Source organism: Hydra vulgaris, chromosome 04 (genome assembly GCF_038396675.1).
Source record: "Hydra vulgaris chromosome 04, alternate assembly HydraT2T_AEP".
Lineage (NCBI taxonomy): Eukaryota > Metazoa > Cnidaria > Hydrozoa > Anthoathecata > Hydridae > Hydra > Hydra vulgaris.
Genome location: NC_088923.1, coordinates 35,142,138 through 35,161,134, shown reverse-complemented (window position 1 = coordinate 35,161,134; position 18,997 = coordinate 35,142,138). Strand labels below are relative to the sequence as shown.

The 18,997-nt window shown below is 26.1% G+C and overlaps 1 protein-coding gene across 1 annotated transcript in view; it reads left to right on the top strand.

Annotated features, from left to right (window-relative positions):
* The window catches only part of LOC101236069 (uncharacterized), a 79,720-nt gene extending 62,375 nt beyond the window's left edge, over window positions 1-17,345 (top strand). The window contains exons 9-12 of the mRNA XM_065796180.1: window positions 6,614-6,810; window positions 16,198-16,382; window positions 16,511-16,598; window positions 17,082-17,345. Of these exons, the coding sequence (XP_065652252.1) occupies window positions 6,614-6,810; window positions 16,198-16,382; window positions 16,511-16,598; window positions 17,082-17,184 (573 nt within the window). The 3' untranslated portion in view covers window positions 17,185-17,345. The remainder of the gene's footprint in view (window positions 1-6,613; window positions 6,811-16,197; window positions 16,383-16,510; window positions 16,599-17,081) is intronic.
* The last annotated feature ends 1,652 nt before the right edge of the window (window positions 17,346-18,997 follow it).

The following is an 18,997-nucleotide window of genomic DNA, read 5'->3' as shown; positions in this document are numbered from 1 at the left end:
TTTTTTCAGCGTCTTTTTAAAAATGCGTTATTTTTAATATATGCTAAAAAAGCGTGGCCGAGTTATCCAAAAAAAAAAATATATCCGTGTTCACTCAAGGCGTGCGACCGCACGCCTCTCCTGGGAAGGCCTGCCTATATCTAAAGTACCCACTCTCTATGGAAGATTATCAACATATAGCTATTACATCTACTCTGTGCAAAATCTTTGAACGTATCTTGTGCATATTTATTGTTAATCATACAAAGCATATCTGGACCACAAATAAACAATTTGGGTTCCTCCCTGGACATAGAACAGAATGCTATAATTCAAGTAATAGTAGACTTTAGCTACGCAAAAAACAACATAATGTCAATATTTGCCATCTTTTTGATTACTCAAAAGCTTTTAATATGGTTGATCACAATAAATTGCTCTTAAAACTTCAAAACTTGCTTCCTAGCTGGCTTACATCATGTACCAAGGAATCCTTATAAACAAAAATCTAAAATGGGATGATCAATAGATAAAAGATCATAATACTATTAAGTCAGTACCCTACTTACTAAAGCGCCTTAAAAAGATTTGGTTTAATTGGCGCTCAATTAAACCTACTTCAAATTTATAGATCATATGTATCTCACATTCTGTACAGCGCCCCTATACTCTTGTCTTCCAGCATTTCAGCAAAAAAAGAGCTACAACTATTCCACAATCAATCAGAGTTATTGAGATCAATGCAATAAACTCACACCAATTCAATATCTGTCACAATATCAAAGAGCTTATTGATAAAACAAATATAAAATTACTTAAAAAAAATCCTAATCCAACACATGCAGTAACTTTAAATTTCAAACCACAGGCAGAAACTCTGACAGATTATTATACAAAACCAATACTGCAAATACTACATTGTATCAAAAAACGTTTTTTTCAGAAATATTTACATATACTTCAGGATGGTACCGAAAACCTATACCTTTGTAAGTAATTCACTGTCGGTACATCTCCCACTTATCATTCTTAACCCAAGAGAATAATACTCCAGATACATTATGAAGAAAAAATTGTAAAGTTCATTTATATTTAATTTTAAATAAATACTTATAAAACAAATAAATAATATATATATATATATATATATATATATATATATATATATATATATATATATATATATATATATATATATATATATATATATATATATAACAGAAAAAGTATAACAGGGTTATATCAACAGTGATTTTTTACAATCTAGCAAACGATAGCAATAGATTATACAAAATATCCAGTCATAAATCTAACTTTGTTTAAGTTAAATATAACCATGTCTGAATCCGCCCAAACTGTGGATTTGCTAATAATAGCTTGAAAAGGATAATATTCCATGGATTTCTTTACAGTGTAAAATAGTCAGTGCTCAATATGTAAGTCCAGTTATCAATTCTGAAAGAATATTTAAGTTTAGACTTTTGGTTAAATTGGGTGTTGAAGTTACTAATGGCAATGTAGCCACAACAATGAGAAATAGATTTATGGAAATTATTATGTTTATTATGTTGATTTGTTTACATGCAATTGTAAAATACTGTTTTGCTTAGAGAATAATTGTGAAGAAAATTGTTACAGAAAACCTCACATTGTATGTAGTTGTTAAAAAGAAAAAAAACTCCTTGTTTTGAGTTGAACTTTGTTAGATATAAATGGAAAAGATTGGGAAGCCATTTTTCAAATAGCTCGCATTGGTAATATTGAAACTTAGAAACAAACTTATTTAAACGATTATAGTTTAAAATTTTTTGTTCGTTTGTTTGTTTGTTTCTATTGTGTATCAAATATACATTTATACTTATCAAATACACATCTATTGTGTATCAAATATACAATAGAAACTCAGGCTTCACAAATAAAAAATAAAAAACTGACCAGGAGCTTATAGTAGTAGTAGTAGTAGTAGTAATAGTAGTAGTAGTAGTAGTAGTAGTAGTAGTAGTAGTAGTAGTAGTAGTAGTAGTAGTAGTAGTAGTAGTAGTAGTAGTATATATTTGTTACAACAAAAGTAAAAATAATTGACAAAATACAAATCATAGATTGTCAGATTATAGTTAGTTTTTGTGAAGCTCATATTGCAACTTTCACTAAGGATAGCTGCGAGCTGTAGTAACATTAGAGCTTATCGAGGCTCGCTTTAAAGCTGTTGACAGTTGGAGAACCGATTACTTTATCTGGTAACATATTTTATGCGTTGGCAATGTGATTGTTAAAAAAGTGGAAACAAGCTAAATTATTGCTGTACTTTTCACGGTGAATTCTTTCTCTGTGATTTGCTCTTGGTGGAATTGTGATGAGAGGAAAGTGCCAGTTGACTATGTCGATGTTGTTAATAATTTTATATTTTTGGATGAGGTCACCTTGTTTACGACGTTCAACAAGAGAGACTTGTAGTCTAACTTTTTTAGTTTGTCTGGTATTTTTGTGGCTCTGCGCTGTATTGATTCAATAGTTTGTTCATCCTTCACCAAATGAGGGTTCCAAGCTGGAATTACAAACTCAAGTAAAGGACGGATGTAGGTGGAGTAGAGTTGTTTCCATAAAGAAGCATCACGAGATTGGAAAGTGTGTTTTAGGATGCCTAGCATTTGATTTGCTTTACACGAGGCAATGATGGATTGGGTTTCTACTTTAAGATCATTGGTAATTTGAATTCCCAAGCCACGCTCAGAGGTGGTTGCTTCCAATGTAGTTCGATTCATTATTGAACAAGGACCTATATTGTTATAGTCATTGAACAAGGGCCTTATAAATCAATAAAATGAGTTCTTATTTACCAACAGCAACTGTGAAGATCCAAATATTAAAATAAAAATGATATTTCAAAAACAAAAAAAGATAAAAGTAAAAAGTGGATTATAAAACACCAGAGTTAAAGCTTATTAAGTTTCTTGATGGTCATGTTTTACTTTTAATATCATATTTTACTTAAAAATCAACAAATATTATACTAGAATATGAAATATTTACGTTTATACAAAACATTTAAAAGCATAAAATAGTTTTGTTTTTCTTTTAATTTATTATTTATAAGATAATTTTCATACTTTGAAAACAAATTTTTTAATAACTTTTTACAGCATGGTAACATGGAGTCTTGATTCAAAAAAAAACTCAGTCTGACAGCTATTTTTTTTTTTGATTTGGAGAACTTTAAGATAGATTTAATTTTTAAAGATTTGTTTATAAAACTTTTTAGTAGTCTTTTATTAACGTCATTTTGAAAATATTTTGTTTTGTCATAATATTAAAAACTTAATGCATCCTTTTATTACTATTGATACAAGGCATTTAAATAGTTATATGGTCAGTGACACAAACAGTAATTAAATTAAAAACTAAATAGTTATAAGTATTTTTATAGATGTATTGTAATGTTTTAATTTAAAAAAAAAACAATATTTTCAACCAAGATTTTTTTAATACTTAAATTTTTTTTTTTTTTTTACTTAGATTTCTTTTATTTAAATTGTGATTTCTTTTATTTAAACAGTGATTTCTTTTATTTAAAAAAATTTCACGATTAAGAGTTCCCTTCTGAATGTTTTGAACAATTTCTTTTTATTACAATTGGTAAAAGAGATTTATGTGTAGTAATGAAAAATAAATTTGAAGTCGTATTGAAAAATATGTAAAAATGAAATCTAAAAGTGCTTGTCATGTCTTTGGTCAGCCCAGGCGAGATACATACTTTAAGGTCAAATAGCTAGCAGAGAACTTCCAGTAATTCTAGTAAGAAAGACAACTTAAAACTTTAAAAAAAAAGTTTGAAAGTATTATTTATTTACATTTAGTAAGAATGTATTATTCTTATTTTTAATGAAGTAATTATATGTATATATGTGTGTGTGTATATATATACATATATATATATATATATATATATATATATAGAACCCTTAGATGTTGTCCGAAAGTTTTTTCCATATTTTGTTGACAAAAAGTAAAAATTAAAATGCAAGACCGGAATTTTTTTATTTTATTAATGATAGACTGCCTGCCCCAACCAAACCTTCAGTCGATGTAGCAGCACTCCCTTGCGGGTCAGGCTATTTGTCAGTCGATGTAGCAGCACTCCCTTGCAAGTCAGGCTATTTGTCAGTCGATGTAGCAGCACTCCCTTGCGAGTCAGGCTATTTGTCAGTCGATGTAGCAGCACTCCCTTGCGAGTCAGGCTATAAGATAGTCGATGTAGCAACACTCCGCGCATGATTTACAGTAAAAAAAATAAAAATAAAAACATTTTATCAAAAAAAATAAAAATAAAAACATTGTTTATATTGTTAAAATTCAGAATGTTTTAAAAACATTCAGAATGTTTTTAAAAACATTCTGGTCAATTAAATATGCGTTTTTGTGGTTTTTTTTATATAACAATTAATTTGTAATTAAATTAATGGTTTTGACTTTGTCCAACACAAAAATGTCGGACGAAAGTCAAAAGTAATTAAAAGTGACGTATGTGTTGGCGTAAGAATCACTTTTTTCCTTCCGCTCTTCCCAAAGACAACAAACTATAGATCTATATATATATATATATATATATATATATATATATATATATATATATATATATGTATATATATATATATATATATATATATATATATATATATATATATATATACATGTATATATATATATATATTTTTATATAAAAATATATCTTTTTGTATATATGTAGCATAGTTATGCTTACACAGACTTTGGACAGAATATCAGGCTATAGCTCGCCTTGCTAGCTCGCCTCCACACCTGTGTAAGTCAGTTTACACAGGCAAAATTAAGCCCACACAAAATAAAAACTTTTTGGTAAAAAAATATTAAATAAATATGTTGATGTTTTTTATATATATGTATATGTGTTTTATGTGTGTGTGTGTGTGTATATATATATATATATATATATATATATATATATATATATATATATATATATATATATATATATATATATATATATATATATATATATATATATATATATATATATATGCAACCCTCGGAATTAGGAAAATTGAGGTCAGCAATAATTTGCGGACCTCAATCTTTTAGAGGTCAGCATCAGGTCGGCAAAAAAATTTGATACAAAGGTCTTACCATAAAACATCAAAACGAGGTCTGCAATTTTTTGCCGACCTCAAACACTTTAAGGTCGGCATTGTCGAATACCGACCCTAATTTTGAGGGCTGTATATGTATATAACATGTGATAACTAAAAATCTGGACAAAATTAGAAATGGTATAACGATATAATTTTTAACGTAGTCATCTTTTTTAACAATTTAAAAAGTATAATAACAAAAAACATCTAAATAATAAAAATAAATAGATTTATAAGTTTTTCATGCCATAACAACGAACAGTGTCTAGTCTTGTAAATGTGGCGGCAGCAAGCCAATGTACACGTTCTATGTCGATTCTTTTAATTGAAAACTCTATCCGCTTTTTATGTTTGCCTAGGTTTTCAGCTTGCCAGTTTTTGTTGTACACTAATCTCTTAAGTTCAGACCAAAAATCTTCAGTTGGACGTAATCCTGACACATTAGCAGGATTATGCTCTTTTGGTACAAATTCAATATTTTTTGCTTTAAGATAACTTTGTGCTTTATGTGAATAATGTGACGAAGCTAGATCAGGCCAAAAAAACAATATTGTCATTTTTATGATGTTTTTCAATGAATTTCTCCAATCTAACAAGACATTTTGAAATATAAACATCTTCATTGACTGCTTGGCCTGACAGAGCAATGTACTGCTGAGAGATTCCTTTTGTAGAGAATGTAATCTAAACAAGTAATTTTAGCTCAAATTTGTCTTTTCTTTTAAACCTTACATCATTTGATGCTGCATTTATGTCAGAAGAGTAAAATCCGGCATTTCCAGAAATATTTTAGTATTGGGATTTTAGTATGTTCATCATTCAAAATGATTTACAATAAAGTTTTTGTTGTCATCCGGATGCAAATCCAAAAATGTGTACACTCGTTTTCTAAGGGAGTCTTTGTTATAAGCTTTTTTTTTCATTTTTAATTATTCCTAAATAAATTATTTTTTAATAATACATTTAAAGAATTAAATTTGCAACAAAATAGAAGTGATTGCAATTATAAAAAAATTTTTCCTTTGTATTTTTATATTTACACAAACTTTGTCCAGATTTAGTTATCACATGTTATATATATATATATATATATATATATATATATATATATATATATATATATATATATATATATATATATATATATATATATATATATATATATATATATGTATATGTATATATATATGTATATATCAACTTATATATATGTATATATCAACTTGTTCATCCGCGCAGCGGCCTTGTTCGTTGAGTTTCGTGTTTCGGAGTTATAGAGTTGAGAGAGGGTTATAACCACTATTAAGTAGCCTCCTCATCTGTAGTGGCCTTCTTGGCCTTGAGGAGGCGAATAACAAAAAAAAATATATATATATACATGTATATATAAAATTATTATAAGATATATGAATAATTTTTGTGCATATATACAAATACGTTTATTAACTTTAATTTTTTTGTTTATCTAGCAACTGGCTGCTGATTTGCATGAAAGTAATTTAGCCCGTGCTATTGCTCGTGAAAAAGATCTGTTTGAAAGCTCATGGCCACTAACAAATGCACTTCTCTCTATTCTATGCCAGTTTCTTAAAAAGTACCCATCATTTTTGACATTTGAGAGAGTGCAGCAGTCAGTTTTATTTAGTGTTGGAGGTGTAATTGAATGGTATACATTAATTTAAATACATTTCAATAATTTTTATAATCATTTATACATTTTGCTATATATGTTACACTATATATATGTATATATGTACATTATACATTTATATATATATATATATATATATATATATATATATATATATATATTTATATATTATGGTGAAACGAAAAAACTTTCTGATTTTTGAACTATACCACAAAAAAACTTTCCTCTATGATACCTAAGAGTGATGCAAAAAAAAAAAAAGTACAAACATTTTATGCCTGAAGCTACTGCATTGCGTTTAAATATTTGAAGAAGTATATGATACCATTTTTAAAAAAAATGATAAATACCATTTTTATCATTTTTCCAACAAAATAAAAAATTCTTTAAGAAGTAGCTAGAGGCAATTTAAGTAGAATAAAGTATTGGAATGGTAAATAAATGAAATAGGAAATATATAATTTTTTACTTTTCGTTAATTTCTATCAGTATTTTAAAATATGATTTGTTTAAAAAATTAGGCATCGAGGATTTGGAGTTTATATGTTTCTTGCCATCTCTGGGATTGGAGCCAGCTACTTTTTGGATAGCTTCTGTTACAAGCCTTAAGCATTGCTCAACTACTTGGGCATAATTTGAAACTTTTCAAAGTTCTGGTCAGCCACAGTTTCACTTAATTGAATCTTTAACCAAATATTTTTATCAAAAACTCTTTGCAACAAAGGTGGTGGTAAAAGCGTAGATGCATTCAAGTAAATCATATCTGTGTAATTGGTACCAAGCAAATGAATTTTAGGTTGTTGAAAACTCCTGATAATCTTTTTTTGAAAAACTAGACTTTTATTTATAATTCCTTTATAATTCTTTTAAAATTTAATTCCATGATAAGAACCTGTTTGTATAACTATCATTGTCAAATCAGGTTTTCTTGCACAAAAAAAAGTCTCTTTCAATTACTGGGTCTATTTTTAATTTTAGTTTTATCATTGGGCTGGAATCTTGGCTATTTTGTTATTTCAACTTCATGTTCTGCATATGTGAAGTATTTACTTTATATATATATATATATGAAACCATTCAACAACATATGTAATATATAACATGTTTAAAAAGAAAAAACTAAGGTTTTGTGGTTTGTGTTTTTGTTAAATTTTCAAGTCTCAACTACAATCATAATACTCAATTTACAGTTGCAGATTCACAAAAAGATGTTTGTGAATCTTTGTGAACTAACTATATAGTAACAAAAGCTTTATTTTTCATTTGTTCTTCATAACAACTGCCTCATTTAAGAGCATAACTTATATCCAAATGCTGGTCTTCGCCTTAAAATTTGTGGTTAATTTCTGAAATTTCACAATAAAATCTAGCAAATTTTTTTTAACACTAATAGTTTCTCACACTTATTGAGCTGTGTGCCAATCAGATCTTTAAATAATTTTGGACCTGTTGTTTTTCTGTCTAAAGTTTGAAGCAAAAGCCAGAATAGCAATTATTGAAAGTTACCAAGCAGATGCCCCACTGCAATGGTCTTTTTTTACATATTTTTGATTTGTGTGAATAACACCAGTTTTTCATTTCATGTTAATAAGAGTGCCATAACATCTGATTACATTCAGTGAAATGAAAATCCAGTTTCATTTAAATGCAAAATAATGCCACTGGCAATGTTTACAGCAGACCCAGATATTGAACAAGTTTAACTTGTTGTGCCACACTATTTGAAAATTTAACTGCCTTGTTTGGTTTCAAAGCTAGTTTATAATTTTCATTAAAACAACACTTGAGAACTTCTTCATATGTTGGAATTTTATTTACAAACAATTCCATTGGATGACTAAATATTAGGCAGTTCAATTTGCTATGAGTAATTCTTTTAAAAAACAGCAATAACAGGTTACCTATATCAAAATGGGCTGTTGTGGCGGGAAACACACCAGTTTTACACTGCATTGGGGAATACTCCAATGCAAACTTTATTATAAAAATGATAAAAAGCAAATATTTGTTCAAATACTTAAGTACAATGCATTAGCTCCAGGCGTAAAATGTTTATATTAATGAGTGGCCCAAGATAAATGACATAGGTAGTATTTTTATTATAACTTTATTATTTTTTTTAGCTAGAACAGTGAATTTTTTTTTAAAAGATTTATTATTAAATTCTCTATAAGTATGTCTTGATGGCTTTGTTTTATGGTTTTTAATTTTATTTGTAGATAATGAAATCTAAAGATTTGCTAAAGCTTGTACTTTCTAAATACCAAAATGGTGATGGTCCATCAAAAATATTTGCTGATATTAAGGGTGTCATTGGGTTTCATACAATAAATCGGTGGTGTCAAATGATAAGAGAGACAGGCTCTATCAAGTTGAAATGTCCATCAGGTGGTCGAAGATCAGTTCAAACAAATGCAAACATTCAAAAAATCAGAAGTCGTCTGAAACGTAAAAAGAGGATTTCATCTCGAAAATTAGCTAATGAACTCAATATCTCCAGAACCAGTGTTCAAAGAATACTTCAAAAGGATCTCAATTTGCAGGCATACAAACACAGAGTTGAACCACTGCTTACAAATGGTCAAAAAGTCAGGAGAATTAAATTTGCAAATTGGATAAGAAACCATTTTCGAAAAGAACAAACACTAAAAATTCTGTTTTCAAATGAAAATTTTTTTGATTTAAATGGTATGTACAATGCCCAAAATGATCGCATATGGTCCACTAATTGTAATGAAGCTGATAAAGATGGTGGTATGAAACAGAAACAAAAATTTCCTCAAAAGGTAATGATTTGGTTGGGAGCTTGTTCAGAAGGTGTTACACCACTGGTTATTTTGGACAAAGATACAGTAAATCATGACTGGTATATAAAAAAAGTGTTGCCAGTGGCCTTGAAATATGGAAACGAGATGTTTGGTGATGATTAGACATTTCAACAAGATGGAGCAACCTCACATACGCATCATTTAACTCAACAATGGTGTCATGATAATTTCCCTGCTGTTATTGACAAAAACCACTGGCCTCCAAATTCCCCCGATCTCAATCTTTTAGATTACTCAATATGGGATAAACTCGTTAATCCCATTAACATTTAAGCTCTAATGTTTTTTACAGCTCGTTTAAGTTCTTGAATTAATGTTAATTAATTCAAGAACTTAAACGAGCTGTAAAAAACATTAGAGTAAATGTAGCTTTAGAAAGTTGTACTAGTTGGACCAATCGCTTATATCGTTTGTCAAAAAATAATGGAGACTATTTACATTAAATAAATCATGTCATTTTGTAGAGAATTTAATAATAAATCTTTTAAAAAAAATTCACTTTTCTAGCTTAAAAAATAACAAAGTTATAATAAAAATACTACCTATGCCATTTATCTTAGGCCACCAGTTATTATTCTATTTTTCAATTATATATATATATATATATATATATATATATATATATATATATATATATATATATATATATATATATATATATATATATATATATATATATATACACAAACACAGATGTGTTTTAAAACAACCCACAATTTTTTTTTCCATATTATCCATATTTATTTGAATATCTTAACATTAAACTAAAACATTGAAAAAATGCTTTAATTTAATAATTTTTATTTTTGCATCATTACATAATTTAGGTAATAAGATTATTTTGATAAAAGTAAAGTTAACAAGTTATGTTTAAATTGGTTAAATTCAGCATTTATTTACATAAGTGTACTGCTTTGTTAATCACTCATCATACAATTATCAAGTTCGATGTTTATGTCAATGATGATATGAAGTTTAATCTAATTTATTATTAGCACAAAAAATCAAAACAATTGAAAATAAATATTTAATACTAGAAGATCATCATTTTATAAAATACCGCTATAAAAATTACTAAAGGTTTCAATGTTTGCATCACAGGTGTTTATTAGGGGTTTAAAATTTCTTGGGTCTTGGTTCTTGGGTCAGCTAGTTTAACATTATCAGTATCCATGACAACCATGATGGCTTGTCATTCAGCTAAGTTGCATTTTTGTTTCTTCATACTTGAAATAATTTATCTAGTTTTTTTACCAGTTTTATGTTTTCCTGACTATTGTTTAAAGTTTTTTAGATCTTTTGTCAAACATTTTCTTGCTCTTTCTACTTTCACTTTTACTTTTTAACTTAAATAGTGGATGATTGCAGCTTTATTAGAATTAAATTTGTAATTAAAAAATATTCGTAATAAAAATGAAATATTTTATTTAAAAAGTAAATAAAAAAATTATTTGAAATTATGATTTAAAGCACTAAATCACAAGGTTGCATTTGAATCAACAAGTCTGTAAAATCTTTTTTAACAAATGAGAAATTTAAATTTAAACTAAATATTTAAACCTAAATTCAGATTAAATTTAATCTCATCTTAACAGTATCATTTTACCTTATCAATTTTCATCGAAAAAAGCACCCCTGTTTCTTTAAAATTCCAGATTTTATGTGAAAAGTTATATTAAAAATACCCTATGACATTTTGATATCAATTATATTAGGTCACAACAGTATTAGCAATTGTTTAAGTTAATCACTTTTTCTGATACAAATTTTTAAATACTAGAAAATTGTTTAATTTAAAATACAAGGAATTTTATAAAATTGCTAAATATAAGTTAAAATTATACTAAAACTTATGTTTCATCTTTATGCACACTCAAATATGACATGAACATGATTATGATATCAAAAATTTACTGTTGCATTATCTAACAAATGGAATAATTTAAACTGCATTAATTAGGTTGAAATTGTGTAGAAATTACTGGGGGTGCATTTTAAACAGAAGGTGTATTTTAGGGTAGAACATGTTTTAGAAACTCTACCCTAGTTTATTAAATCCCCTAGAGAATAAAATTGTAATTTAAAAAAATGAACTAAAAGAATAATTTATTTAATAATAATTTATGCAGATGAAGTATCATATTTAAAAATCAGAGTGTCATAATGTATCTAAAGTAGAGTGCAAAAGTTTAAAACTTTTTTCATATTTTAATGCATTTCTTTTCACAACTTTCTCATATAAGCTGAAATTTTTACCAAATGTGCTTTATATTATAATCCATAAAAAACCATAAAAACCATAAAAATTGTAAAATTAGTTTTCAACAGTTAATTAAAATATTATTGTTTTTTTAAAAAAGCTTCCTTGCAAAAGTTTGAAACAGTATCATTTTTTTTATTATCATTTTGGTCAAATCTTTGTAAACAACAGCAAAACAAAAAGTCAATATATTTTTGAAGTTTAATAATTCACTTTGAGATATTTCAAAAGCAGTGAAGTATAACTAATTGTCAAAGTATTTGTAAAATTTTATAATTCAATTACTTTTTGATGTTTTAAAAGCATAGGAATTGTTAAGGAAAATGTCAAATAAAATAAAAAAATTAATTATAGAAGCTGTTGGAAAAGACTTACAGAAAGATTTCTGAGCTTAACAATGTTTCTAAACCAAGAATAAGTCACATTATAAAAAGATTTCATCAACACAAAACTATTAAAAACAAGCCTCACTCTGGAAGGTTAATAGATTATTAGTAAATTGTAAGATATTTCAAGAATTTTTTTATCCATCAGTTTCTTGGCTAAGGATTGCTGATGATATTTCAGCTTCAGTTTTTATTTGATCAGGGTTCAGCTATGATTATTTTAACCAGCTTGAGAGAAAGTGAGAGAGGCTGTGGAGGGATTTCCCATTATCTGCTCTCCTAACAATATAGTTTTAAGAAATAGTTTTAAGTGAATTGGTTTTAAAAAATTATTTTCAAATCTAAAATTAATCAAACCTTATTCAAAATTTAAATCTTGTTAAATTACTTACAGTAACGACAGTTTATTAAAATGACACAAACTTTTGTGTAATAGTTTTATCAATTTAGTAACCATAAGTAAATTATAAAAAATAAAACGCATGTAAGAAAACCTTCTGAGGAGAGCACTACTGTTGCACTCCCTATCTAACATCACATATAATATTTTATCTAACATCAATATAATATAATTGGTCAGGGCTTATTGCATGTTATGATAATTATCGTGTTTTAAAAATGTCTGAAAAAACAAACAAAACTAAAGAAAAATTTAAAAACTAAAAAATTAAAATAAATCTTAACAAATGAGAAAATGAATAAAAGATTATTTTTACTTCAAAGTGTTTCACTTAAGGGTCGGTTCATAAATAATACCAGTGTTTTTTCCTGGTTTTTCAACCTCTCCTCCCTCCCCCTCTAGTAAACGTCCGGGTTTGATATTTGACTGGGGTCGAGTTTGATAAAATTTAGCCAGGGCCAGGTTTGTGACCGGGGCTGCATAAACATTTATATATCCTAAAGTATATATTTTTTATTCAAAATTCATGTTACATTTTGTATATATATGCATTACAATCAACATGATCATCATAATTAGTGTTACCATCATCATCATCATCATCATCATCATCATCATCATCATCATCATCATCATCATCATCATCATCATCTTCTCTTTCGGCATATACTACGCTATATAAATACTAAAGTTTATATAAATATGAAAGGATATTGTATGCCAGTATCTAAATAAATAGTAAACATATATTTATGTCCATAATATGTATGCATAAAGCGTATCTCAGAAGCTTTTATTTCTTCTGGAGTTTGGAAGCTTTTATTCCTACTCTTCAATTTTAAGTCAAACCTTATTCTACTCCATATTTTTCACCATCTCGAGCAGTTGTTTTATTAATCATTTATTTCATTTTTTTTACAAGAACATCTCTCTTAAGAACTAATGTCTTTTTATTATTCCAAGAAGCCAATGTAAAAAGGTCTCGTCTGATGTTAGGCTCTGTTATTCTCAATTTACTAAATCTTGTATCTTATATCAGATGTTAGGTTCTAGAGACTATTGGTTAGTCTTCAACAATGTCATTAACTAAAGTAAGTCTAACATTTAATATTATTAATTATATAATATTTAATATTTAATTTTTAAAAAGTGCTAAATAAGTGGTTCCAATTTTTCAAAATTCTGGAAAACATTTTGACCTCTCTAACTATCCTGTGATTAGTCTTCACTCTGTTATTAGTTTCTTCATAAAAAGGTTTTGAGTTAAATTGTTTCTTACTAGCTGCAGTAAAAAAGTTATTCTTGAAGGCATACACTCTTTTTTATTTCAAGTAACTTTAAGGGTACCACAAGGTATCTTGTTGTACCCTTTAATCTTTGCTCCTGTATTGCTTCTTACCTACAATATCAATCTTCATGAAAATTTAACTTGTAAAGTGGTTCTATTTGTTGATGACTCAACTTTATACTCTTGTCTTGACAAAAAATCTTTACTTTTTGATTGCTTAGAACAAGCAGCTGATTTTTAAAATGATCTCTCTTCTGTAACAGCCTAAGGCTTGCTGTGGCTTATGAATATAAATTCTGGACTTAAAATCTCCAATATTTGTTAGACAACAAAACTCATTTATTTACTGCAAAAAAATATTGCAATAATGCTGGTATTCCTATATTGATGAATAATAACCTCTTACTGTGCTCAACTTGTTTCTCTGCATAGGGGCCTTGGTTGTCATGGTTTGTGTTTCGGATTTATATAGCTGAGAAAGGGTTATAACCACAATTAAGTAGCCTCCTCGTCTGTAGTGGCGTTTTCAGCCTTGGGGAGGTGAATTAATATAAAAAAATAATAATAATAAGTTACACCTGCTTTATCTGCTAAGCTTGAACCACTTTTCCATTGTTGTTGTAAGGTTGCATTTCTTTCTTTTTTCTACAAATACAATCATGGTCAATTCTTAAACAAGCTATCATCTATTACGATAAACCAAAACTCATTTTTGCTTGTTTCTTATATAACAAGTTGCATCCTTTTACTGTCTCTGTCCCTTCATGCTATAAAAACTCCAGTTTTTCAAAAAAACCTTATAACTATTAGCCATCTTCATGTTTTTCTTTGTATACAATCTACAATTTTTTAAGTCTTCAGTTAACCATTTCCTAGTATTTTTACTTATTCTCTATTTTAAAGTAACTTATAACTTAATAGTGATTGCTTGCAATCTTGTTGGAAGTAAATTAGAGTTTGAAAATATATAAATAAATGCCAGTGTTTAATAAATAGTAAATGAAAGCATAAAATTTAATATATAAAGTATTATAAATTTTTTTCTTGCCCCGGCTAAATCAACCCCTGCTAAATCTTATAGTTAAGCCGGGACTGGGTTTGAAAAAACCTTTACACTTTAATATTTATTGATGTCTACATTAAACAATAAAATATATATTTATGTATGTGTATAATGTGTACAGTAGATATTAAAAAATATCAAAGTCTTTCTTCAAATTTTTCAATTTGAATGTTTTGTTTTTGAATTTTTTTTTTTTTAAATTCAATTGCAAAACATTAAAATCTTTTTAACTGATCTTTTTTTTACTAAGTGAATTAGATAAAAAAGATCCTGTACTCAATATTGTACTATCTGTTGCGCCTCATATTTAGAATGTTATATCATCTAAAACACTAAGACACGGTCATGTAAAGTGAAACATTATTAACATATTATTAAGTGAGATGATTTTAAATTATAAAATTATTTTTATCAATTATACCTAGTGTGCACAAAACATGTTTAAGGCATCTAAAATACTTATTAGTACTTTTTAAATTGTCTTTTAGCCGTCTTAAACACGTTTTATGCCCACTGTGCTGATACAACTAAATATTGATTACAATAGTATGGTCTGTATAACAACTGTCCTGTTAAGAAACCGCTAATATCTGGAAGTAATTTAAAAGCCAGAAAAAAATTTTTTTTTTTTTCTGGCTTTTAAATTTGGGAATACATCTACCGGCAATTTGTAGAAAGTCAACAAAGACCATATATTTGTTTTCTTTGATTAAAAAATTTTGGTATAACATTCGTCTGGATGTTCTTATCAATTTAATTGATTTCATCCTTTATCATTATGATGATGTTTTGAAAGCAAATAGGTATATATATATAAATAATAGAATGAATAAATGTATAAATAGGTATGCCACCATATACTAACTCTCTTAATAAAAATATATTATTGAAAAATTTTGTAATTTTTAGTAAAAATTTTTATCAAATTTTTTTCTTTTCAAATTTTAATTTAAAGTTAAGTTATTTTTAAACTTTTGCACGGAAGTCTTTTCAAAAAAACAATTAAATTTTAATCAACTGTTAAATTTTACAATTTTTGTGGTTTGCATATTAAAGTGAAATAAAAAAAAGCACATTTATTAGAAATTTCAAAAGTTAAAAAAGTTGTTTCTAAACTTTTGCACACTACTGTATATATTTTCTATTTTGTTTAATATATAAAAATTGAATTTTCCAGGTTTCTTGGACGTCAGTTAGATGAAGTTATAATCAAAGAACGATGTTATAAGTATCTGTGTGATCTATATAATTTAATTTGGGATAAGGAAGGAATTTTACTCAAAAGAAAACCAGATCCAACACTTCAACAGCGCGAAGAAACTAGAGTCAAACTTTTAAACAGTCTAATTGACATAATACCATGTATTGTTAACAATTTTTTTATTTATAGTTTGTTTAATTTGTTATTTTATTTACTTAAGTAATAATTCATTACATATTTTTTCATTTTTGCTTTGTTTGTTGTTTAATGTTTTTTTATTTTTTTAAAGCTTTTTTATCATTCACCGTTGGAAAAAACAACATAGAAAAGTGTTGTGAAGATTTGCTTCAAACAATACAGTATCCAAAAATTAACAAGTAAAAATGGGCTCAAATGTGCTTTTATTCTTATATATTTTTTGATCGTTATAAATATTATTATTGATGTTAATGTTTGTTAATAATAAATTATTAAAATAACATTATTTATACTATAATTTTATTATTAATAAAATAATAAAAATATATTATTAATGAAGTATTAACAATATATTAATAATAATAATTTAATAGTATAATAATAATAATAACTGTATATCATTAAAAGAAATAACAGTAGTGTATATAATTATTATAAATGTTAACAATTATTTAATAATAACATTAATATTGATAATATTTTAGTTATGATAATATTTTATCATATTATTATTGTTGTTATTAATAATACATTAATAAATGTTAATATTTTTTAACTTAATTACCCATTTTTTTTAAAAAACTTCTTATTGAAAATTTATTCAAACAAAATTTTTTTTATGAAAAACACCTTTATGATGTAAACTTTTTAAAATTTTTTAGACATATCATTTACTCTGGAATTGAGCTAATCTTGATGGAACTTATACCCGAGTTGCGCCATAATTTTATAAATTACGTGTCTACGGCAACATCAGGAAGATAAATAGAACAGTTTTTTCTTTTCTTTTTTTCTTTTTTTTTCAAAATACTTCATGAGTACTTTTTTATTTATTTATTTTTGTATTCATTTTTTTTTTTTTTTGTAGTTTATATATGTATATATAAATATTTTATTTCAAAAAAGAAAAGCTTTTTAAATTTTTACATATTGTCTATTTTTTATATATTTCTAGGATTGATAATTTATTTACAAAATATCTAGATGGCAAAAAATGATATTTAAATATATTTTTAAATAGACAGTAAAGTCTTTTATATCATGAACTTACTACTTGTTGTACCACTAAAGAGTGTTTTTTATTTAATATTTTGTTTTTAAATAAACACTTTTGTGAGATCTTAAAATGACTTGCTCATCTTTTAACATAGTATAGGTCTCATTTTAAAATTTGGTTTTTACTCATTAAGTAGTTTCTTAAATAATGGAGAAAGTAGTTGCTAAGATGTAAACCCTTCAAGTAAGTTTTAAATAGTTTTTAAATACTTATTTTATTTATGTGACTCAAATCCTGCAGTACTAATAATGTTAAGATTTGCATAACTAATTTTTAGAGTTACATATAGAAATTTATAAGGGCTCCATACAAAGTTTTCGAAATTTTAGATCTAAACAACACTTTTGGATTGCATATTTTTCTGGCCTATAAAGTATATACCCCAGAATCGAAAAACATTTTAGGAATTCTGGGTTTTTTGTCAAAATAAATTACTTCTAGAATTCTAGAAGTAGTTTTTAAAAAATGAAATTGCTAAATATTGTAACTGATGATTTTCTGGCTAAAGAAGACACCAAGGGTACAATTTTATGTTGTTCAGTAGAGCAATATCACCAGATATTTAAACAAATGTATCACTGACAAAGACTGATTTTATGTGTAAAGGTAATGGTTTATGTGATATATCTGTAATTTTATAAGCAAGCAATTTTTTTTGATTTTTTTAACTATACATGTTTTTCTAAAATAAATCAAAAATTTATACATAAAAATGTATATATAAATGCATACTTTTTTCAATTTTTGGTAAAAAGTGTTCATTTTTTTACAATAAATTTTAAAAATTGTTATTTATTTGATTATTTAATTGATATTAAAATTATTTTCTATAAAACTGTGCTTCTTTTGAGACTCAACTTGATATACTTTTGGAGATAAATATTTTTGGTAATATATGGCAGCCTTTATTGTTGTCAGGTATATATATATATATATATATATATATATATATATATATATATATATATATATATATATATATATATATATATATATATATATATATATATATATATATATATATATATGTATATATACAGGGTTTGAAATAAGTGCTGGACATCATTTTGACCCTATATATATATATATATATATATATATATATATATATATATATACATATATATATATATATATATATATATATATATATATATATATATATATATATATATATATATATATATATATATATATATATATATATATATACACATATATATATAAATTAGTAAAAAATCACTTATCCAACTTTTTTCATTTTACTCTGTGTTTCATCAATAAAAACTCATCAGTAATGAAAACAACGATTTTCATTTCTGATGATTCTTTATTGATGAAACACAGTGTAAAATGGAAAAAGTTGGATAAGTGATTTTCCACTAATTATTGCTTTGTTCTTTTAAGAACATTGAGCACTCTATTTTGTAGAATACATTTAAAATTATTTATATTTTGAGCTAATGTACGCTTCAATTTCAGCCAATGGCATATGGAATAAATGCCTGGACATAATAGGAA